Source organism: Vanacampus margaritifer, chromosome 8 (assembly GCF_051991255.1).
Source record: "Vanacampus margaritifer isolate UIUO_Vmar chromosome 8, RoL_Vmar_1.0, whole genome shotgun sequence".
Lineage (NCBI taxonomy): Eukaryota > Metazoa > Chordata > Actinopteri > Syngnathiformes > Syngnathidae > Vanacampus > Vanacampus margaritifer.
The window spans coordinates 13,346,511-13,370,187 of record NC_135439.1 but is presented as its reverse complement, the minus strand read 5'-3'; the positions used below and the strand labels follow the sequence as shown (position 1 = coordinate 13,370,187).

At 40.6% G+C, this 23,677-nt stretch overlaps 1 protein-coding gene across 5 annotated transcripts in view; it reads left to right on the top strand.

The window, feature by feature from the left end:
* The window catches only part of LOC144056723 (low-density lipoprotein receptor-related protein 1-like), a 123,033-nt gene that overhangs the window by 95,251 nt on the left and 4,105 nt on the right, over positions 1 to 23,677 (top strand). For 2 of the 5 annotated variants that reach the window (XM_077573744.1, XM_077573743.1), the window contains exons 42-83: positions 1,165 to 1,354; positions 1,432 to 1,636; positions 1,798 to 1,990; positions 2,720 to 2,845; positions 3,951 to 4,079; positions 4,168 to 4,287; positions 4,884 to 4,997; positions 5,084 to 5,233; positions 5,462 to 5,584; positions 5,651 to 5,767; positions 6,931 to 7,059; positions 7,149 to 7,271; positions 7,343 to 7,483; positions 7,559 to 7,746; positions 7,843 to 8,026; positions 9,166 to 9,251; positions 9,330 to 9,449; positions 11,009 to 11,196; positions 11,317 to 11,522; positions 11,608 to 11,796; positions 11,867 to 12,015; positions 12,226 to 12,319; positions 12,405 to 12,521; positions 12,595 to 12,714; positions 12,802 to 12,924; positions 13,537 to 13,662; positions 13,748 to 13,864; positions 15,490 to 15,596; positions 15,674 to 15,806; positions 15,974 to 16,096; positions 16,194 to 16,316; positions 17,476 to 17,616; positions 17,694 to 17,831; positions 17,904 to 18,023; positions 18,424 to 18,692; positions 18,780 to 18,961; positions 19,034 to 19,140; positions 19,211 to 19,330; positions 20,562 to 20,738; positions 20,818 to 20,958; positions 21,341 to 21,514; positions 23,459 to 23,620. In XM_077573744.1, the coding sequence (XP_077429870.1) occupies positions 1,165 to 1,354; positions 1,432 to 1,636; positions 1,798 to 1,990; positions 2,720 to 2,845; positions 3,951 to 4,079; positions 4,168 to 4,287; positions 4,884 to 4,997; positions 5,084 to 5,233; positions 5,462 to 5,584; positions 5,651 to 5,767; positions 6,931 to 7,059; positions 7,149 to 7,271; positions 7,343 to 7,483; positions 7,559 to 7,746; positions 7,843 to 8,026; positions 9,166 to 9,251; positions 9,330 to 9,449; positions 11,009 to 11,196; positions 11,317 to 11,522; positions 11,608 to 11,796; positions 11,867 to 12,015; positions 12,226 to 12,319; positions 12,405 to 12,521; positions 12,595 to 12,714; positions 12,802 to 12,924; positions 13,537 to 13,662; positions 13,748 to 13,864; positions 15,490 to 15,596; positions 15,674 to 15,806; positions 15,974 to 16,096; positions 16,194 to 16,316; positions 17,476 to 17,616; positions 17,694 to 17,831; positions 17,904 to 18,023; positions 18,424 to 18,692; positions 18,780 to 18,961; positions 19,034 to 19,140; positions 19,211 to 19,330; positions 20,562 to 20,738; positions 20,818 to 20,958; positions 21,341 to 21,514; positions 23,459 to 23,620 (6,084 nt within the window). Of the gene's footprint in view, positions 1 to 1,164; positions 1,355 to 1,431; positions 1,637 to 1,797; positions 1,991 to 2,719; positions 2,846 to 3,950; positions 4,080 to 4,167; positions 4,288 to 4,883; positions 4,998 to 5,083; positions 5,234 to 5,461; positions 5,768 to 6,930; positions 7,060 to 7,148; positions 7,272 to 7,342; positions 7,484 to 7,558; positions 7,747 to 7,842; positions 8,027 to 9,165; positions 9,252 to 9,329; positions 9,450 to 11,008; positions 11,197 to 11,316; positions 11,523 to 11,607; positions 11,797 to 11,866; positions 12,016 to 12,225; positions 12,320 to 12,404; positions 12,522 to 12,594; positions 12,715 to 12,801; positions 12,925 to 13,536; positions 13,663 to 13,747; positions 13,865 to 15,487; positions 15,597 to 15,673; positions 15,807 to 15,973; positions 16,097 to 16,193; positions 16,317 to 17,475; positions 17,617 to 17,693; positions 17,832 to 17,903; positions 18,024 to 18,423; positions 18,693 to 18,779; positions 18,962 to 19,033; positions 19,141 to 19,210; positions 19,331 to 20,561; positions 20,739 to 20,817; positions 20,959 to 21,340; positions 21,515 to 23,458; positions 23,621 to 23,677 lie in introns of those variants that run through there. The other 3 variants (XM_077573741.1, XM_077573742.1, XR_013295099.1) reach the window with 2 other exon arrangements.

The following is a 23,677-nucleotide window of genomic DNA, read 5'->3' as shown; positions in this document are numbered from 1 at the left end:
GTTGTTGTTGTTGTTGTTGTTTTTTAAAAAGGGTGGGACAACAAACGTGCAATGTTCTCTGATGCAATTTTTCTAATAAGCAAAACTTCTTAACAGCTGTAATGTCTGTACTAGTAGACAGGATTTGTTTGGAGGCAGATTTCTCCTACCAGGCTTGACCCAAACAGCAGTTAAATGACGAGGAGAGTTGGCAGCATGTGTCTGCATATTCGTAATTCAACTTTAGGGGGAAGCCCCAGATATATATTCATATAGTTTATCCATAGTGTATGTTGAAGTGAGTTGAAGAGCTTCATCTGACAAAATAGTACTTTGGACGCCATCTTGTTCAATCTATAGGCAATAATATAACTTTTGGTGGCGTCATTAGGCATGGGCAGGTATGAAAACCGTGTGCAAAAATATTGCGGTATTAAAATTACAGCTCTAAAATGACCTATAAAAAAAAAAAAAAGTAGCATGTCCCCCCCCATTTTTACACAATTTTCTTCATAAGTGAATTTATTCATTTTCTAAGCGGCTTTTTAAACGAAATAAAGAATATTTGGTACAGAAGAAACTCATACCATGCAAAGTTTAAATAAATAAATTTATACATTTTAAACATTCTTCTTTGTAAACAAACCTTTGGGCTACTCATGTTGTCCATGGGGTTAACTAGTACCCTTGGCACATATTTTTTATTTTTATTTTTTTTAATCAGAGCAAAAGAGCATCCATTTGCAGTGGGTGTCTCGTTTGTCATGCTAACTCCTTCATTCAGCGCAGAGAAGGAGAAAAAAAATAATTTGAGCCCTTTATTGAGGCCGCTCATTTACTCAACTCTGCAAGCAGCCAGTCATATCGTGCCCTGCTTAAAAGTCCCCTTAACAAAGAAAAAAAGCTTATCACTGGTGACAGCCAGTATTAGCGGTATTGAAACCTTGACCTTTTTGAAGTATATTGTCAATCGTAAATCGGTAAGTTTAGATTTGGTAAGTGAATTACCTCTCTGTATTAACTATAAAGTACATATTTTGTTAGTTGTTTTTTTGTTTTTTTGTTTTTTTTTACTGCGGTGTCATCTGCTTCATCAGGTGGGGCTGCTAGTTGTAATGCAACCCCCCTGTGATTATTTGCCCTTTTCCTCAACTGTCTCACTCAATGTTATGTGTGTTTTTGTAGATGTGGGCTCAGTAGAGGGTCTGGCGTACCACAGGGGCTGGGATATGCTGTACTGGACCAGCTACACCACCTCAACTATCACCCGTCACACTGTGGATCAGAGCCGCTGGGGCGCTGTTGACCGGCACACGGTGGTCACCATGTCAGGAGACGACCACCCCAGAGCCTTCGTCCTTGACGAGTGCCAGAGGTTGTCATGTTACACCTTGACGTTGACCTTGACCTTCACGTTGTTAATTTTCCGTTCCCCCCCCCCCCCACACACAGCCTGATGTTCTGGACCAACTGGAACGAGCAGTCCCCAAGTATCATGCGCGCCACACTCATGGGGTCCAACGTGATCGTGATCATTGGCACTGACATCCGAACCCCCAACGGCCTGGCCATTGACCACCGCGCCGAAAAGCTTTATTTCTCTGACGCCACCCTGGACAAGATAGAGCGCTGCGAGTACGACGGCAGCAGGCGTTACGTGAGAGACACGCACACATTGCTCAGCTTGCCCCAACACAATGGCAATATTTATACTGCGTTGTGATTGCATATTATGATCTGTGGGTTTGTTTGTCCTCTCCAAGATTGGAATTTCCTGAATGCGCCAATCCATAAGTTTGGTTGTGCTTCCCCCTGTAGGTGGTACTGAAGAATGAACCAGTGCACCCGTTCGGCCTGTCAGTATATGGAGACTACATCTTCTGGACGGACTGGGTGAGAAGGGCTGTGCTTCGGGCTGACAAATACACCGGAGGAGACATGAAGGTTCTGCGTGCCGACATACCCCAGCAGCCAATGGGAATCACCGCCGTGGCCAATGACACTAACAGCTGTGAGTATTTTCCACAGTGTTTGTGGCAACGCTAAGATTTTTTTTTTCAAAGGCTGTCAGTCTGTTTTACTGATCTGAATCCAGTCCCCCTAAAGCGGAAAGCAGCCAAAGATACTGAAGGTTGTAAACGTAAACCCCTCGTGTAGTGGTTTACATACCTGACTTGAACGCTGCAGGCGTTGGCTCAGTTCCCAGTCCCCGTTTTCACTCACACTGTCCGTCAGTCCAGGATGTAGTACTTTTACCCAAAGTCTTCTGGGGTTGGCCCATAACACACTTTTACACTTGCTTGTACTGTGTATCCATAATGCAGCATAAAGCAGCATATTTGCCACTTTCTAGGTTGATAAAATTATCAAACCAGTGCTTCTCAATTATTTTTTTTGTTAGCTAAAAGCTAGCCCTTTGACTATAAATAATATAATTTGCCTATAAAAAGGCCTCTGCAGAGAAGCTAATGCTCCAGTCTCTGACAATGAGAGCGCCAGTGCCGCCTACTGTAGTGGATGTGCAATTACATTATTATTCTAGTATGGCAAAAAACAAACAAAAAAACATGTATCTTGGGGTCACAATGGACCAACCCCCATCACCCCAATTTGAGAAGGACTCGATTAAACAATAACAAAAATAACTTAATAAGTGTAACTAGTGATATATACACTATTTGATGGATGTGTGTTAGCATAGTTAGCATGAAATTTGACATTTCTACTGATCTCTGGACAGGTGAATTCTCTCTGTGCCGCTTTAACAATGGAGGATGTCAGGACCTGTGTCTGCTGACTTCGGAAGGGAGGGTCAACTGCAGTTGTCGTGGTGACAGGAAGCTTTTGGAAGACAACACTTGCATAGGTAATGCACTCTATCTTTATTGACCGCAAATATAATGTAGATACATTTTGGACTAAATGTATTGGCATATCTGATTCAGACTTGTGGAAACCTTGAATGGTCTAAATTCCCTTTAGCCTGATTAATTCATTTCTTTTTCAATAAGTATGTCTAATGCTTTTGATTAAATCTTGAAACCGCACAGGTCTTTTTTGTGTGTGCTGAATTTCTAGAACTAAAGCCAGTAAGTCTGATAATAGATTAAGTGGAGACAAATGATGCAATTTTTTCAAAAGAGTTCACAGATGTCTTAACTCATTCTCTCCCAGCCATTTTCACTGAAGAAACCCCCTTCGCTCCCGGCTGTTTTACTGGATTTTGACAGATTTTGCCAGGCCCACAGAATATTATGTTTTATTGCTATAAAATCATGGAACCTACCAAAAGAAAGATTAGAGTCTCTTCTTTCATCAAGGAAAAATATATTTCTATCTGTTTCCGTTTTGCAATTAGCATTCGAATATAGCTAAGTTTCATCATTAGTCACAAATCTGTTTGAAACACTGTGAAAAAAGAGCTTTTTGAAACATGGCCCTGGTTGATCTCTTATACTCTGCTGCCACCTGTTGGCCGTTTTTGTAATAACTTCCATTGCTTTAAGCATTCTCTTCACTTCAGAGGCTGCATCAAAGCCTTCTGTATGCTCTAGCATAACAAAACATAAACGTCTAAATATATTTTCGGTACCATGGCAATATTTAAAATATTTTTTATACGTTTTTGGGAGCAAATGAGTTAATAAACGGTCTCTGACATTCTTCCTTCAAAGCACACTTAACATCCTCTTATCATATTCTGTCTTACCCACCTGACTGACTTTGTCTTTCGTTATCGTGACGGGCAGGGATAGAGCTTGGGCTATTCAGTGTTTCACTCCTGGAGGCAGCACTTTATTGAAAATAGGCAGCTGACAAAATATTTGCTTGGTTACTCACACTTGGTGGTTGGGCAGGCGTAATTATCTATATACAAACAATTAACATGTACATTTTACATAATATGTCACCTGCTATTAAACGCAATTGAACAGTGAAAACAAATTGCTGTTCTTATCCTCCCACTGTAGCTGTGAACGCCACATGCAATCCCATTGATGAGTTTGAGTGCGGAAACGGAGATTGCGTGAACTACACGCTGACTTGCGACGGCATGGCCCACTGCAAGGACAAATCGGACGAGAAGCAGTCTTACTGTGGTGAGAAGCAAGTCTGTTTTAATGAGGCGCCGGGCCCAATATATTTGTTTTTATTTTGCATGCTATATCACGCCAAATTGTGTTCCAGCCAACCGCGCGTGCAAAAAGGGCTTCAGGCGTTGCGTGAACGGCCGCTGCGTAGGGCATCACGCCTGGTGTAACGGACAAGACGACTGTGGAGACAATTCCGATGAGCTTTTCTGTAACAGTAAGTCAATGGCATGTCAATTCACAATACAAAGTCAGATTCGCTAATCAGGCACTAATGTCTCGTTTTAACCCTGGAGAACCCAAGAACCCTTTTCTTCTTTTGCAAAATTATGAATTATACATTAAATGACTGCTATAAATTCACTGAACACCAAAATATATCTTTTTTCAATGTATTCCCTAATTTAGGATTAGGGCGAAATTTGACCCTTTGGGATTTAGGGGTATCATTTCGAAAAATCAGAATAACAAAAACTGTCAGTAAACTATTTAAAATTTAAGAAAATAATCGATCAAATACACAGCTACATTGACCAATATAATTTTTTTGTTTTATTTGTTGCATTTTAGCCATCTTGTCACCACCACTCTGGCTCATGTAAGTGCAATATTCATCCACTAGATGGCCCCATGCAGGGGTCAGAAGTGGCACTCTGGACTTTTGAAGTTAAATTTGTAATAAAAAAAAAGGTCTTTGTTATTTGAGTAGCAGAATTTATAGGGGCCAAATTTGACCCCGTGGGTTCTCCAGGGTTAAAATGAAAAGACGTTATTGATGAGCACAAGCTGATCCTGGATGTTTGTGCTCGTCAGCCACACTGTGCTCACCTGAGCAGTTCCAGTGCCGAGATGGAAGTTGTATCACAAACTCCAGCAAGTGTGACCAAAAAGTGGACTGTGAGGATGCCAGCGATGAGATGAACTGCAGTAAGTTGGAATCAAAAAGGCCGATGTTGCAAAATATAAATACGTAAATCTGTAAAGTAATTTGTGTGTGTCTCTCTTGTTTTAAGCTGCCACAGACTGTTCCAGTTATTTCCGCCTGGGAGTGAAGGGAGTGACATTTCAGAAGTGCGAGTTCACCACCCTCTGCTATGACCCCGCGTGGCAATGCGACGGGGCTAACGACTGTGGAGACCTCTCCGATGAGAGAAATTGCCCAGGTCCTGCAGTACACATTGATTTTCACAAAATGGGAAGGCGGGGATCTAGGAAAGGTCGTTTTTCACTTGGGAAAAAGAGCATAATGTCCAATGTCAAATAGTTTCAAATAGTTTCAAATGGGAAATGAGAAATATTGTTCTTGAATAACACAGCAATGTAAATTACCTTTCTTCTGTCTTTTATGATAAAAGCTTATAATTACAATGACCATGTCTATGCTCTCCTAGGGAGTGGAAAAACCAAGTGCCCAACGCCATTCTTTGCCTGTCCCAGTGGAAGGTGCATCCCGATGAGCTGGACTTGCGACAAAGAGAACGACTGCGAGAACGGTGCAGATGAGGCTCACTGTGGTAAGTCGGCATACTTGCAGCCGAACAAGCCACACGTGCTTCATACGCTTCCTCGTGATCTTCCAGATAAAGTCTGCTCAGCCTCCCAGTTTGAGTGCGGGAACCACCGCTGCATTCCTAACTCGTGGGTGTGTGACGGAGCGGACGACTGCGGCGACAGCAGCGATGAGGACAGTAAATGCAGTGAGTAAAAATTCAATTCTCAACCGAAATGAAGTTACTGAGTCACTGCTGCAGCCGCGTCCTCTGTGTCTAGACTTGGGGGGGGCATCATCGGCACTCAAGAGTCTCATTCATGTCATCGACCGAGTCCCGAATAAACTCGAATCGCTTACTTCTTGTACTTTTCCCGAAAAATGCTTCACAGTCCAACATATGAAAAATTATATTTGATCAAAATGGTAAATAAATGGAGTGCACTTTAATAGCGCTTGATATTCATTCATACTTAGCCATATTCACTTATCTCATTCAAACATATTGAGTTATTAAAACCTACACTTGCTGTTGACACAGTTAACTCCACGGAAATAACTTCACTAATTTACTTTTAAGTACCAGGATCCCGCATCATGTACCCTGGCCAACAGGATTTGTTGTTTTGTCCTATTTTAAATCCATCTGCATCGCGTGTACTAGCTTGTTGTAGCTTCGTCTTTACTAATACTATGCTTGCTAATGCCATGCATGTCAATTCCTCCTCGCTAATGACAAGCTCGCTAATGCTAATCTTGCTAATGCTACGCTTGTAGCTTTGTCCTCGCTAATGACAAGCTCGCTAATGCTTTGCTAGTAGCTTCATCCTAGCTAATGCTACGCTTGCTAATAATAAGCTAGTAGGCTTGCTAATGCTAAGCTAGTTTGTCTAACCTAAGAAGGCGTGAGAGACAGCCAGTACGTGTCCACGTTTGTGAAGTCCCTTTTTGTTTTTTGTGTGAGAGGCCAACAATTAGACGTTAAAGCAGACAATTATTCTGTTGCTAGGACAGTGTCTGACACACACAGACACAAACACGCATAAATAAACTACTTCCTGGTTATGCAGCATATGTCGTTTCCGCGCACGGTTTATTTACAACGGCTATTTTGCTACTTAATTCGAGTTACCACCGATTTATGCACAGCCCTACAGTTTAAAGAATAGAAAATTGCAGTTAATTTCATAAAGGTCTGGAAAAAATGAAGTAGGCTATTGGACATCTTTTTACACATTAAACTACGCCAGTGAAACCCGACATTCGTAAATATGCCTATTCGCCTGAAGCATTAATCTACATATCTTTAGTAGTTCATTGAGTAGATGATGAAGAGAGGTGATTTCTGATTGTTTTCTTTAACAATGATAGAGACCAAAACATGCAGTCCAGAAGCCTTCCAGTGTCCCGGCTCCCACATGTGCATCCCTCAGCGCTGGAAGTGCGACGGAGACAAGGACTGTCCCGACGGGGCGGACGAGAGCGTCAAAGCTGGTTGTGGTGAGTACAGGCGGGCTTGGATACAATCAAAGTGACAAGAAAAAAAATAAAATTCTTTCACTAACCCAGTATGTTTGTTTGTGTCCCAGTCTTTAACAACACATGCAGCAACGATGAGTTCATGTGCCAAAACCGGCTGTGTATTCCCAAGCACTTTGTGTGCGACCACGACAACGACTGTAACGACGGCTCGGATGAGTCGCAGGAGTGTGGTAAGTGGAGAGGTTTTTACAAACCGAGCGGATGATTCTCGCGGCTCAATTCTCCTGTCGCCGCATAACAGAATACCCAACCTGCCGACCCAATGAGTTCCGCTGTGCCAATGGACGCTGCCTCATTCAGAGCTCATGGGAGTGCGATGGGGACTTTGACTGCCATGACCACTCAGACGAAGCGCCTAAAAATACACGCTGCCTGGGCCCAGGTTATATATTAACTGTGTTTACATGGGTATGGTGTACCAATTGTTTTATTTAATTTGTGTGTGTGTGCGCAACAGAGAAAAAATGCAATGACACGGCATACGCCTGCAACAACGGGAAATGCATCAACGAGACGTTACTATGCGACCATAAGGACGACTGCGGCGATGGCTCAGATGAGCTCAACTGCTTTATTAACGAGTGCCTGAATACCAAATTGAGTGGCTGCTCTCAGCTTTGTGAGGACCTGAAGATAGGCTTCAAGGTAAGTGAATGCCATAAGTGTGATTTAAAGATGTGCGTGGACAGCTTTGCGATGTGTACTGCGGCTTTACCTGCCGTTTGCTGGGTCACCTCGCAGTGCAGATGCTACGCTGGATTCCGGCTGAAAGATGACGGGAAGACGTGCGGCGACGTGGATGAGTGTACAAGCACCTATCCCTGCACGCAACGTTGCATCAACACACATGGAAGCTTCCACTGCCTGTGTGTTGAGGGCTTCCAGCTTAGCCCAGAAAACCCCACCATATGCAAATCGACATCTGGTAAGAGAGACAGACATCTATCCGGTAGTTTTCTAGAAGGCCGTCTGTGCTCATTCAAGGTAAACAGATCAGGGCTAAAACATCCAGACAGACTCACATTCACACCACGACGATATATAATGTACAAGGCACATGTTTACATTAGAAAACTCTTAAGGCAAACTAAAGTGTCACAAAAATGTCTGTCATCAGTGGCTAGAATAGATTTTTTTTAAATCATTATTTGTAATGAATAGGATCAATTAAGTGAAAGTGGATACACTTGTTATATTACTTTTTGGACTGTGGGAGGAAACTGTAAAGCCAAGACAAGCAAGTTAAAGTAAAGCAACTTTATTTAGATAGCACATTTCATATAGAAGACAACTCAATGGGCTTCATACAACCAAAGCACAATAATAAAAGCATTTACAAACAGAACAGTTTGAAGATATGAAAAAATAAAGCAAAGAGAACAAAAATACTTACTTGGCAGCATTTAAATACACAACTAAAAGTGCTTAAAAGACCTTTAATCATCAATTTTAGGAAAAACCCAAATCTTTTAACCTGGATTCAAAAGCATTTGTACTTAGCGCTGACTTCATTTCTGTTGGCAACTTATTCTATTTGTGTGCAGCATAACGACTAAAAGCCGCTTCACCATGTTTACTTTGAGCCTACAGACCTCAGAGCCCTAAATAGTATTTCCTTAATGTAGGTCAAGGCTCCAGACTGCCTCTAAACGGTGGAATTTTGCTCCTAAAGTTTGAGATCATGCAAGTAGATTGTTCATCTAATTATGGATGTACGACCAGTAAATTTGCTTATTTTATTTATTTTATTAGTTTGATTTTTATTAATCTTCTATATTTTTTTGTTGCTGACAAACTCCTGCTCCACATTTCAGCCTATTATTTGTAATGCAATAAAAATGAGTGGAAATGTGAACATATACACAAGTCAATTTACAGTATGCACCCCTAAATTTTTTACATATGCCCCTAAAATTGCATGTTAGGGCCCTCTTTGCTCCTAGTAAAAAAAAAAATGTTAATCTGGAGCCCTGCAAGACGAAAATCATGAAAAGGAAAGCAAGCTACACATAATGGTCCTGAAAATCATGCAGTGTTCCTGAATCATTTCTCTGCTTTGTACAGATGAGGAACCCTTCCTGATCTTTGCCAATCGCTACTACTTACGCAAACTCAACTTGGATGGTTCCAACTACACGCTCCTCAAACAGGTGAGCTCTGCTGCTTCCATGGGTAACAGTTTCAATGCACGTCTGCTGGGGTTCGAACTAATATCTGCGCATTGGCAGGGATTGAACAACGCTGTGGCTTTGGACTTTGACTATCGCCAGCAGATGATTTATTGGACCGATGTGACCACGCAGGGCAGCATGATCCGACGAATGCTCATCAATGGCAGTGATGTTCAGGTCAATGCGACTTATATTGTGACACTTTTTATGTCAAGTTGTGCAGCAGAAGAAGAAAAAAACCTGTGCATGTATGGATCTCAAAATGAGTTAAAGTTACTCCTTTAACAGCACATTTTTTGTTAACGGGCCATTAACTCATTTTCTCCCAAAAACGTACAGTATAAGTACATTCTATTTTAAATGTTGTTAGTGACCCAAAATTTACGTAAAAAAAAAAATAAAAATAAAATATGCTAGAGCATACAAAAAGCTTTGATGCAGTTTCTCAACTGCACAAAAGGGTTGAAGCAATGCTAGTTATTACAAAAACGGCCAGCAGGTGGTAGTAGAGTATAAGAGATCAACCAGGGCCATGTTGCACATTCCCTCACAGTTCTAAACAGATTTGTGAATAATGATGAAACTTAGCTATATTCTAATGCTAATTGCTGCAAAACAGAAACAGATAGAATTTTTTTTTTCTGATGAAAGAAGAGACTCTAATCTTTCTTTTGGTCGGTCCCAAGTTTTCTTGCAATAGAACAAGATATTCTGTGGGCCTTCATCAATCAATCAGCAATCAGTCAAAATGCGGTAAAACAGCCTGGAGCAAAGTGGATTGCTTCAGTGAAAATGACTGGGAGTGAATGACCTTACAAATACAAAAAATGACCAACATAAATCAATATCACACTCATTTTTTACCGTATAGTACATATTTTTAATTTTAACAAAATTGTATGAAATATCATGAAATTACTATATCAATGAGTAAACGATGTAGCCAAATTTTTTTCCCACTTTTATGTTAACAGGAATATGAAAACTAACTAAATAAAAATATTTTATTGTACATTTAGAAAAGCTATACAATTTGTGATTAATCATAACTATTGAAGTGATGCGATTAATTACATGACTTTATTAACTCATTCACTGCCATTGACGGCTATAGACGTCACAAATTCATTTGAATGATTTCTATTAGTTAATTTTTCCCCCCCACTTTTGTTAACAAGAGTATGAAAGCAAATATTGTATATTTAGACCAGATATAAAATTTGTGATTAATCATGAGTTAACTATTGAAGTCATGCGATTAATTACAAATAAAAAATGTAATCGCCTGACACCCTAAATTTAATAATATTTTCTTTAAAAAATAATAATAATAAATTAAAAAAATAAAATATTGTTAAGAGTAAGGTTTTTTTGAAAAGAAAATATAAAAGAAAGAAAATATTGTTAAAAATAAGTTTTTTGAAAAAAAAAACGATTATTTTAAAAAAGAAAAGAAAAGATTATTACAAATTAGGTTGTCAGGCGATTAAAATTTTTAATTGTAATTAATCACATGACTTCAATAGTTAACTCACGATTAATCACAAATTTGATATCGTTCTAAATGTACAATAACAACTTTTTTCTAGGTTTTCATACTCTTTTTAAAAGTGGAAAAAAATGTTAAACTAACAGAAATAGTTCAAATGAATTTTTGACGTCTAAAGCCGTCAATGGCAGTGAATGAGTTAATTGCAATTAATTAAAGTCGCTTTTTTTTTTTTTTTTTTTGACAGGTCCTCCATCGCACATCACTCAGCAACCCAGATGGGCTTGCAGTGGACTGGGTAGGAGGAAACCTGTACTGGTGCGATAAAGGGCGAGACACTATTGAAGTGTCAAAGCTGAATGGGGCATACCGGACAGTTCTTGTCAACAATGGCTTGAGAGAACCAAGGGCTGTGGCTGTGGATGTACGCTATGGGTAAGAAAATGTATATCAAATGTATCAAAGGTTCAAGCCGGCTGCTCCTGTTTACATATGGATTTGTCTCTATCCTCATGCAGTAATTCTAATGCACCCCTGTTTTTTTTTTTTTGACAGGTACTTGTACTGGTCAGACTGGGGCGACACCCCTCATATTGGGAGGATTGGAATGGACGGCTCAAACAGGACCGTTATTGTGGAGGACAAGATCACCTGGCCCAATGGTCTGACTCTGGACTTTGTAAATGACCGCATCTACTGGGCCGACGCACGAGAGGACTACATCGCCTTCGCCAGCTTGGACGGAACCAACAGACACACAAGTAAAACACACACACAGCCGTGTGGGAGGGGAGTTGTGTATTTTGCAGGATCTTGCAAGCAATGTGTGTCTCCTTCCATGTGCAGTTCTAACCCAGGACATCCCCCACATCTTTGCGATGACTCTGTTTGAGGAGTACATCTACTGGACAGACTGGGAAACCAAATCCATCAACAGAGCTCATAAGACCCTAGGAATCAACAAGACCTTGCTGATTAGCACCTTACACAGACCAATGGACGTCCATATTTACCACCCATACCGCCAGCCGGAGGGTACGACCGAGTCATCTTTCAGTTGCTGTCACTGACGGAACGTCTAATTTTCTTTCGCCTCGCTCTGCAGTTGCGGATCACCCGTGCCAGACGGACAATGGTGGCTGCAGTAACCTGTGTCTACTCTCGCCAGGAGGCGGCTACAAATGCGCCTGCCCCACTAACTTTTATCTGGCAGCAGATGGCAAACAGTGCTTGTCGAACTGCACTGCCAGTCAGGTGCGCTCGTTTAAAATGATGACGTCATTGAAGGGCTTTGAAACTTTCCATGGGAATTAAAGATGTCATATTAGATTCAATGTCATCAATTCCAATGTAAACTTTAATTCCCCTCCTGGCCTTCCCATGGAAAGTTTCTAGAAATGTATTATGTGCTTTTTTTTCCTCTTTTCTTTTTTTGCCTTATCATTGCCATCTCGTATTCTTCAGTTTGTTTGCAAAAACGACAAGTGTATTCCATTTTGGTGGAAGTGTGACACTGAAGATGACTGCGGGGACCGCTCAGATGAGCCCGCCGATTGCCGTAAGTGACGGAACGCTTCCTCGCCGTGATCGCCGTCGTACTTTACCGTTGGGTCTAATAATATCCCTCCGTCTCGTCACTATAGCTGAGTTTAAATGCAGACCAGGTCAGTTCCAATGCGGCACAGGAATTTGCACAAATCCCGCCTACATCTGTGACGGCGATAACGACTGCCAAGATAATTCGGACGAAGCCAATTGTGGTATGTAAATTGCAAAGTTTCATCTTCTTTTGCCAAATTCCTACCTGTAACCTTTTGTGCACCCACCCTCCAGATATCCACGTGTGCCTGCCCAGTCAGTTTAAATGCAGCCACCCCAGTCGCTGCATCCCTGGCATCTTCCGTTGCAACGGACAGGACAACTGCGGAGAGGGAGAGGATGAGAAAGATTGTCGTGGGTTTTACCAGTACAATATTGTCACATTGTGTTTTAGCTCCCGATATGGAAGATAGACTAATGCTCCATCTGTCGTCTATATAGCGGAGGTGACGTGCGCCCCCAACCAGTTCCAGTGTGCCGTCACCAAGCGCTGTATTCCGCGGGTGTGGGTGTGTGACCGGGACAATGATTGCGTGGATGGATCTGATGAGCCAGCCAACTGCAGTAAGACACATCTGACCACATCAAAGTGTTCATGCATAGGAAACTGATTTATTTATTTATTTAAACGGGAAGTCAATGCAAAAAACTTTTTGACAATAATTTGTTCTATGCAGCCCCGCTGGTCTAAATATGGTATTCTGGTTAGTATTGTGTTAGTGGAATATGAGTTATGCAGCAAAATCTAGCTATTTTTATCCATCTCAGGGGGGGCGGCCATTTTGCCACTTGCTGTCGACTGAAGATGACATTAATATTGCTCAGGTCTCAGGTAACAACCAATCACAGCTCAGCTTCAGAAAACAGGTGAGCTGCGATTGGTTGCCTGAGCCCTGCGCAACTGTGATGTCATCTTCAGTCGACAGCATGTGGCAAAATGGCCGCCCCCCTGAGATGGATAAAAATAGCTATTCTACAAATACAATATTAATCAGGATGTTTAGACTACTGAGGTCACATAAAACATATTATTGTCAAGAAATATTTAAAGTTGACTTCCTTAAAAAGAAAGTATTTAATTAGATAATATTATGAAACTAATATAGCTGAAACGAGCAGGTGAACAAAATTTTCAAAGAAGACTCCCTTGCATTTAAAATCTCATCTCCGCTGCAGCTCAAATGACATGCGGTGTGGACGAGTTCCGCTGCAAGGACTCGGGCCGCTGCATCCCCGCACGCTGGAAGTGCGATGGCGAGGATGACTGTGGCGACGCTTCAGATGAACCCAAAGAGGAGTGTGGTGAGTAGACAAAATGTTTATTGCTATAATATTGAAAATCCTAAAAAAAAATTGGTGTACTCTTTATGTTGCTTTTGATGCTCAGATGAGCGGACGTGCGAGCCATATCAGTTCCGCTGTAAGAACAACCGCTGTGTGCCCGGACGCTGGCAATGCGACTACGACAATGACTGCGGGGACAACTCTGATGAAGACAAGTGTGGTAGGTTCCCACTCAATAAATTCATCATTGAATACACCATTAAAGTACGAAAATCTGTCTTGTGAGATACTTTTTGATAGATCTCCATACCTTATTCCTTGCTTAACTGGTGGTGATCGATACATGCTTCTAAATATATTTGATAAAAACCTAGTTTTCAGGCGTTAAAACAGTGTTCCAATATAAATTTCTAGTCTTGGTTCAAAAATTCCTAACCTCCCTGGTGTGTTCTGGAATGCAGCATTCATATGTTTTATAGCTCCTTAAAAACACAGTCTTGTATTTCTACTGTGTTATGAATCCATTAGGAGATTTCTTGCTCTCGAGTGTGATTAAAAACTCATAACAGTCGGGGGAAAAACTTATTTTTTTAACAAACAAAATAACATTAGTTTGATTGCATTCGATGAAGACCTGCACAATACACACATATTTTTTGTGTACTTTTAATACATACTTTGTCATTTGCATACATAAAAAAAATGGAAGGATGCACGGGCCACTTTAAAATTATTCAACTTTAATTTATTACGCATGCTAAAATCAGTCATGCGACCAATTATATATTGTTTCTATTTTCTAGTTATTTTTGAAAAACTGCTACATAACAGCTTTCTGGTAAAGATTATATGGCAAAAAGATTTTTTCAGGCTTTGGGGTGGTTTCAGCCCTGTATCGCACTCAACTAGATCCGGCCCTGCACTGAACAGCAACTGAATCCCATCTCCACATTCAGAACCAAAGCAAGCACAAACTGTAGTTGGATGACCAATTTTTAAAACTGCTACTTGAGAAGCATTCATGTGATATGTTCAGAAATTTAACCTTTTTTGTACAAACAATTTTTGCTTCTAAATTTGAACTATCTTGATTCACCGGTGTTTTGAATGGAAATTGTGTTATTTTAGTTATTATTATTATTAGTGGCATTTGTTTTTTTTTTCAACACCCTCACTCTCCCTACCTCCCCACTTAAAAAAACAAAAAACAAAACTCATGGGCCGTGCTTAAATATCATTTTTAGTATACGCCGTGGGCCACTGAAAAATGGATGTTGGGCCGCAAATGACCCCCAGGCCTTAGTTTGGACACCCCTGTACTAAACTGTGCTCATGTCCAGTGAGTGTTTGTAGGTGTGTGAGTGTTTAGCAACGTGTCATATTTCACTGTGTTTTGCTGTTTGATTCACCCGCCGACGAGATTCCATTTGAATCGGCCTTTTGGTCACTTGCACATCTCATATCATCTCATATCTATTTTGTATTTCACACTGGCCTATTGCTGTGAGGCAGAGGTAGGTGTTTTCATAGTTTCATCTTAGCAACCTCAGCTACTTGGTCTTTGTCCTTTCTGCCCTCTTTCAGACCCCCCCCAGACCCCCCCCCCCAAAAAATAATCTTCCACCATGTACCATAGTTTACAGTATGCTGTCCCATCCCCACCTCTGCTCCCATGAGTCATTCCTGAAACAAACAACTTGGTCAACCTCTTTTCTGTTTTAACAGATGGCAACCTTTATTATTTGTTGCACTGCTTCCTCGTTTCTTTTCTGCTCCTCCTCCCCTTTTCCTTCCTAACTGACAAGCACCTCTCATCCTCCTAAACTGCAAACTCTGTTCCCTCAGTTCCACGGCAGTGTTCGGAAAGCGAATTTGCCTGCACAAATGGCCGCTGCATCGCCGGACGCTGGAAATGCGACGGTGACCACGACTGTGCCGATGGCTCCGATGAGGTATCGCTCAATTCCTTCCGTTTCACACTTGAAAATTGGCAACGCTAATGGAAAGGATTGTTTTTATTTTGATCCAGAATGGCTGTGAGGTCAAGTGTGACAGTGATCAGTTTCAGTGCAAAAACGGCCACTGCATCCCCATTCGCTGGCGCTGCGATGCCGACCCCGACTGTATGGATGGCAGCGATGAGGAAAAATGTGACAGTGGTGGTGAGAAACATTTTATATCTTTGCAATGTAATTCCCAATCTTTATTGATGACGTCACATCACACTATGGATGAAAATATCAAAAACATGGATTCAAAGGTTAATTAGTTACCTTCTGCCACCTAGTGGAAGATCATTGAACTGCATCTTATCTCCTTCCTATTTCAGTGGGAAGACACTGCCCCCTGGACGAGTTCCAGTGCAACAACACTCTGTGCAAACCGCTGGGCTGGAAGTGCGACGGCGAGGATGACTGCGGAGACAATTCTGACGAGAAGCCAGAGGAATGTGGTAAGAATAACACTTTGACAGCTTCCCTGCGCATTGCCCGCAAACAGACGTTTCTCCTCCTTAGAGCTGCTCTCTTCTTCTTCTCCTCCTCTCCAAGTTAAATTCCAGTGCCCGCCCACAAGACAGTTCCGCTGTCATAATGACCGCGTGTGCCTGCCAATATCAAAACGCTGCGACGGGATCAACAACTGCGGGGACAACAGCGATGAAGTCGACTGCCGTGAGTTGAATTGATGCTTTCTTCAATTGAAACACACTGAATATTATCATCTGAATTTCATTTCAGATGAATATTATATAAATTACAGCAATTTAACATGAATAATCCCTTCTACAGTACAATGAAGGTGATGTGTTCAAAGACCCAGCTGCAATAAGGGAAAATTCACCATATAGAAACTATATCATTTTTAAGTACAGTGTATTTTTACTCCTCCCACATGCTTTAAAATGCAGAAGCGTGGAACTGCCAATGTGGAGTAAAGAGTTTTGAAAGGGCTTTGTCGTTTGAAATTCTTGGTAGAATGTTGGCCAAATGCTAAAGCATTACTTTTTCCCCCCATAATGCCATGGGGTAAAGCCACAATTGTGCATGCGCAAGTCTATACCCCGTGGCATTATGGGGGAAAAAAAATAATGTTTTAGTAATTAGCTTACGTTTGACCAATACGTTCGAATGACTTTACTAGGCTAAATGTGAAAAATATTTTGTGGGGATTATAGAAATAAATGCTATGTTTTTAGCATTTGACCTACATTTAACCAAAACATTTGAACGATACTCCCCATTCAAAACTCTTAACTCCACATTGACAGTTCAATGCTTCTCTATTAAACACGTTTAAACTTTTAAAAACAGACTTTTGAAATGATTCCATGACACTCACTCACATAGTTCTCCAAATAAGAGTCAAAGTGTGCTTGCTTCAAGCTGTTTATTTAGCACTCAGTGAAGTTTATTGTAAAATTCATACATTCAAAAATGTAAGTTTGTCTAAGAAAAGTCAAAGGCTAACTTAATGCTGAAAGTAAAATATAATGTGAAACGTCCCTGACCAACTTTCTCAAATTTCTCTCTGCTCTGTGGGAACAACGGCTAATATTGGGGTCAGTAATATTAAGTTGGGGACCTTCCCTGCCTAATCTTATTTTTATTTTTTTAATTGCTTAAAAATCTTCCATATGGCAGAGTATCACTATACAGTAATGTATCTGTATTATCTCCTTAGATTATATGTCGGATTGCGTAACATTTTGCTCCCTTTCTTAGTAGAAATTCTGAGAAAGGCTCAGCTGTTAACATGCTCGTTTGTACATGTTTAAACCTTGGTGTGGGCATCTTCTCAAAAAAGTCAATAATGACTCTGGATGACTTTCAGAGCTTACCCCATCCACACCAGTCTGCCAAAAAGATGAATTCCAGTGCTTCATTGGCCGCTGCATTAGCTCAGTCCTGCGCTGCAACTTCTTCAACGACTGTGAGGATTACGGCTCTGATGAAATCAACTGCAACAAGAAAGGTAGGCGATGCCGTGACGACGGGTGGGGGGGGCGGCTTGCTCCGCCTAGTTGTAACTGTGACGATGTTGTCTTACAGACACCGTGTTGAACGACTGCCGCAACAACAGGACCGTGTGCGGCGACGGCGACGAAGCGCACTGTGTGGTCAACGGGACGAGCTCGTTTTGCTCCTGCAAACCGGGCTTCCAGTCCTACGGGCGTAACAGATGTGAAGGTATGTTCTTTTGAAAGCTCTGTTCCCGTGTGATGTGACATGAACAAATATGCCAAACATCTGTGTTGACAGATAAGAACGAGTGCAGGGAATTTGGAGTGTGTTCTCACATCTGCAACAACACGAAGGGCTCATACAAGTGCAGCTGCCACAAGTACTTCACCAGAATCAATGACACTTGCAAAGCTGATAGTGAGTACAATGACTACTTGAAGGGGAAAGTCAACCGTAAACATTTCTTGACAATAATATATTATATGTGACCTCACTAGTCTAAACATGACATTCTGATTATTATGAGTTATGCAGCAAAATCCAGCTGTTTTTATCTATCTCAGGGGGCGGCCATTTTGCCACATGCTGTCGACTGAAGATGACATCACAGTTGCTCAGGGCTCAGGCAACCAATCACAGCTCACCTGTTTGCTGAAGCTGAGCTGTGATTGGTTGTTACCTGAGACCTGAGCAATATTAATGTCATCTTTAGTTGACAGCAAGTGGCAAAATGGCCGCCCCCTGAGATGGATAAAAATAGCTCGATTTTTAGCATTCTATTCAAACAAAAATATTGTTGAACCTGACCATCCCCCAGCTCAGCGACAAGTTCTCTACATCGCGGATGACAACGAAATCCGCGGGCTGGACCCGTCCATGCCAAACTGGCGCTACGAGCAAATCTTCCAGGGCGACGCCAACGTGCGCATTGACGCCATGGACGTGCACATCAAGACAAACCGCATTTACTGGACCAACTGGCACACGGCGCGCATATCTTCGTATGAGCTGCCTTCTGCCTCCTCCCCGTCACCCAACAACAACCGTAACCGCCGCCAGACGGAATCGCGGGTCACCAATGTGGAGGTGAAGACGCACAGCAACAAAACAATCGACTAAAACGCTTCACTTTTGTGGTTGTTGAAATTGGACTTTGGCGCTGTCTGTGTTTAGATCCCTGATCTGAAGATGCCCCGAGGCATTGCTGTGGACTGGGTGGCAGGGAACCTGTATTGGACCGACTCTGGTCGAGACGTGATTGAGGTGGCTCAGCTTAGCGCAGGGCACCACCGCAAAACTCTCATCTCGGGCATGATCGACGAGCCTTATGCCATCGTGGTGGACCCTCCCAGAGGGTAAGCCGGGAAGGGAAAGCGGACTTGTATTGGAATGGGGGGTGTTCATTCAATTCCATTGTGATTGTCTAGGAAAATGTACTGGGCAGACTGGGGGAACCACCCCAAGATTGAGACAGCTGCCATGGATGGAACCATGAGAGAGACGCTGGTGGAAGAAAACATTCAGTGGCCAACCGGTACAATATAAACAACATCCACTAGTAAAATGCATCTTTAGTAACTTTGCTGTGTTTTTTTTTTGCTCAGGCCTCGCAGTGGACTACTTCAACCAGCGCCTGTATTGGGCCGATGCTAAACTATCGTTGATTGGCAGCGTCAGGTTGAATGGCAGCGATGCAGTTGTGGCTGTCAACAGCATCAAGAATAGTTGAGTGGCGCTTTTTACTTTCCTGTACAGTACTGTATGTGTACCACATGTGCATTTGTGGCAAATGAGTTCTAGGGCAACACTGACAACGGAAAAAAAAATACAGTAAGACTGATACGTTAAACCCTATGCATGGATACTTGTGAGAATTTTAACACATTCACTCTGTCATCTCATCTGTGTTGAACTTAAAAAACTCAAGGCCAGGAGGCAAGATCTATATTGACACTTAATTTTTTTGTTGCCCACAAAAGCAAACGAATTGCATCGACTTCAGGTTTCTTGCTAAATGGATTAATTATTTTTTTAGAGGTGCAACATTTAATTGTTTAATTAACAACTAATTGGTCATCAAATTTATCAATAATTGTTTTGGATTATTTATTATCAATATTTATTTTTGATAATTAATTAATCATTTAGATACCTTTTTTAATTTAAAGTTGTCCGGACTGGTTATCTTTGTGTTGAATCAAAATAAAACATTTGCATTGACTTTGGAATTTTTCATTGCCTGCATTATCAGTTAAATTGAAATAATGTTCTATTTTTTAATAAAGGGGTGGAAACCCAAAAATATATATTTTTAAATCTTATTCATCGATTAATTGACAACATAATCGACAGATTAATAAAATATTAAAATAATTAATTAAATAATTAAAAAATATTGCAGAAAATACAAATATAAAATAAGCATTTATTTAACCATTTTTGTCCCTTTTTTCCATGACTTCAAATTCCATTTGTTTTCCAAAGCAAAATATGTCATAACAATGAACTGCAGAGGCAATTAAATGTATTTATGCAATAATATGATGAGGTGATTATACATTCAGAGTATAATATATGATGGTCACAGTTATAGCAGTCCACTGAGGGCAAACATAAACATAGTATATGGTTTAGGGATTATGTAAAATGTGTTTATTTTATACAAACTAAAATGGAAGGGGAAAAAATCAAATTATCAACCAGAAGTATTTTAAACAAATATCAAACAAGTCCTAATAAATATATAATAAATAAGTCCCTATCAGGAACAGCAATGTGTATATGTTGGTACAGGTTTAATATTACATTTGCAATTTGAACGTTTTATTCCCATAATTACACATTTTTCTCTTTTTCTACTTTTTTCCTCCTCAGTGCGTCCCCAACAATCCTTCATACATCTGTATCTCTTTTCTGTCTATACGGCTTTTCATCATTCTGTACTTCTTTCCACAGAACTCCATCAACCCTTCAGTATTGATATCTTTGAAGACTACATCTACGGCATCACCTACATCCACAACCACGTCTTCCGAGTCAATAAATTTGGCAAGGGCGACGTGGAGAACCTGACTACCAGAATGAACCACGCCACAGATTTGGTTTTGTACCACCGCAACAAACAGCCGGAAAGTGAGTTTGGCGTATAGCAACAGAAGTAAGAATAGAAGAAGAAAGTGCGGTTGTATTGTAAGATGTCTTTATCTTCCAGTGAATAATCCCTGCGACAGGAAGAAATGTGAATGGCTGTGCCTTCTGAGTCCCAGTGGGCCGGTGTGTACCTGCCCCAACGGACACGCGTTGGACAACGGCACGTGTGTGAAGCAGCCCGCTCCCACGCTGTCTCCTATCTGTGAGTGAGCATCAAGACACACACGCACAAAAAATGCTGCTAGTTGCTTTCTTTTTTTTTCTGGAGAGCTCAGTATTGTTCATTCGGTAATTTTACCGATTTGACATGTCATCATCATTGCTCTCCTTTTTTTTTTTTTGATATATATATATTTTTTTTATTCATTTTAATTGTATTCATTAGTTCACCTAAAACCTATTTAAAAAATCCTATACCGTTCACCTAAACCAAACACTTCAGAACCCAGCCAGAGCCGTGAGGCCGTCAGGAGACCTGAGGAAGGACCAAAGAAAAGCTAGTTGCTTTCTGGGAGGTCAAAGTTTGATAGGGGCAGTCTGAAAAATAACATCAATGAACATATTGTGACTATCATTGCCCGCAGCGCCTCCGAGTGGCCCCTGCCTGGTCCAGTGTTTGAACGGCGGCAGTTGCTTCCTGAACGCCCACAAGCAACCCAAATGCCGCTGCCAGCCCAACTATGGAGGAGATCGGTGTGAGATTGACCAGTGCAGAGACTACTGCAAGAATGGAGGAACGTGCGCACCTTCTCCAACGGGTAAGAAGCACAACCTGATCAGTGATGCAGCTATCAATTATAACCTAAAACTACAAAAAGTACAAATGAGCTGCGTTGTGTTTTTATACAGCTAGAGCATTGCTATCCAAACTATGTCCTGGGGGCCATTTGTGGACCAACATCCATTTAGAAGCAGCCCGTGGCATATACAAATAAATATATTTTCTACTAATAAATGTATTCTATATACTGTAGAGCTTTGTTAAATATGCAAAAGTACAATGATGCAAATTAACTATTTACAATTACAGTATAAAAGTAACATTTATCTTCAGAACAGTCAAGATCTTTTTTTTTACAAACAAAAATGGTGTCCTCCACGTCCAGCTCTGTCAAGGTCCAAATTGTGAAAATGACTGCTTTAAATATGGTGGGATTCGATTGCTGTTCAGTGCATGGGCTGATGTTTTCTGGTGGCCTATAGGGTCTTGACCACTCCAAAATCTTGTAAAATCCTATACTATTTGCTTTATCTATAGCTGGTCATTGAGCAGTTTTTAAAAAACTAAACAAAAAGCAAGCAAACACTAATATATGACCAAAATGGAATAGTTTGACTTGTGTGGGTGTACTTGATAAATTAAAGTTTAAAATTGCATACTTCAGTTTATCTGCATGTGGCAAAAAAGTTTGGACACCCTTGATCGAGAGCAGGGGTCTGCATCCTGCAGCAAAATCGAAATATTGATTTTTTTACATTTTTATTTTTTTGTTAAAATATTTATTAAATAAATTAATGATTGAATAAAAATGAATTAAATAGTCCAAAATAATTATGTTATTTATTAAATAACCTTTTTATAATATATATATATTATTGATAAATATTATATATTTATATATATTTATTTATATAGTATTTATTATATTAAATATTCCATAATAATTAAATTTAAAAAAAATTAAGTTGTCAGAAAAAGGGAGATGAAAGTTCAATGAAAAAGTTTTTTTTTAAATTACCCTAAAAATGTTCGAAAAATGACCATAAAATGTTCAAAAGGGTAGAAGAAAAGCAGAAAATTACAATAAAATGTCCAAAAGGGTAGAAGAAAAGCAGAAAATTACAATAAAATGTTTATGAAATTGCCAAATATTTCAGAGAATTGAATGAAAATAGGCAGAAAAGAAAAGATTCAAAAAGCAAGTATAAAATGTCCAAAATCCAAATAATAAATCCCGAAAGCTACCATAAAATGTCCACAAAATTGCCAGAAATGTCAGAAAATTTACAACAAAAAAGGCAGAAAAAAAGGCAAAAAATGAGCCACTAAATTTCAAAGAAAGGATGAAGAGAGGCATAAATTTTCCTTATGTCAATAAAATTGCCAAAAATGGCAGAAAAGTCTACACATGTATGAAAAATTAAGTATAAAATAACACTCGCACACAAAAACAGAAGATAAAAGGCAGAAGAAAATGAATGTCAAAGAATTGGATGCTGCATATTTTTCCGTTATGGTGCAGCTCTAATTAGCTCTTACATACGTTAGACTAACACTAACACACTGTTTCCTTCATCACAATGGTCCAATGTTTTGCACTTCCAGGCAGATATTTTGATATTTATTTTCCCTAAAATGGCCTTTTTGACAGTAAAGGTTGCTGACCCGGGATCTCGAGCCTTATCACACTGTAGCCAGAAAAGAACTGCGGTACTGCATAATTAGGTGGCAATGGCAGATTAGTATGTTAGAACAGTACAAGACATGCATGACAGCAACAGAACAATGCTCAGGTCTGCTTATAGGTGTGACGGAGCAGTTTAAGGCGGAGTGCATCAGGGATCCTCTCTAAGCCCCTTTCCTCTTTCCAATAATGTTGAATAGACCTTCAGATAAGACTGGAATCACCATGGACCACAATGTTCGCGGATGGATGACTTTAAATGCATTGTTAATGTCAATTCCTTCCAAATGTGTACAGGCTCGCCGACCTGCCGATGCCTGCCAGGATTTACGGGGCCGAACTGTAACGTGCGCACGTGTAGGAATTACTGCGTGCATGGAGGCAACTGCACCGTCAGTGCTGGCAACCAACCGTCTTGCAGCTGCCCTCACTACTTCCTTGGCGACCGCTGCCAGTATGGTGAGTGCCGCTGTCTAAAAGCTTCAACGCGCACATTTTGTTCTCGAAAGTGGCACA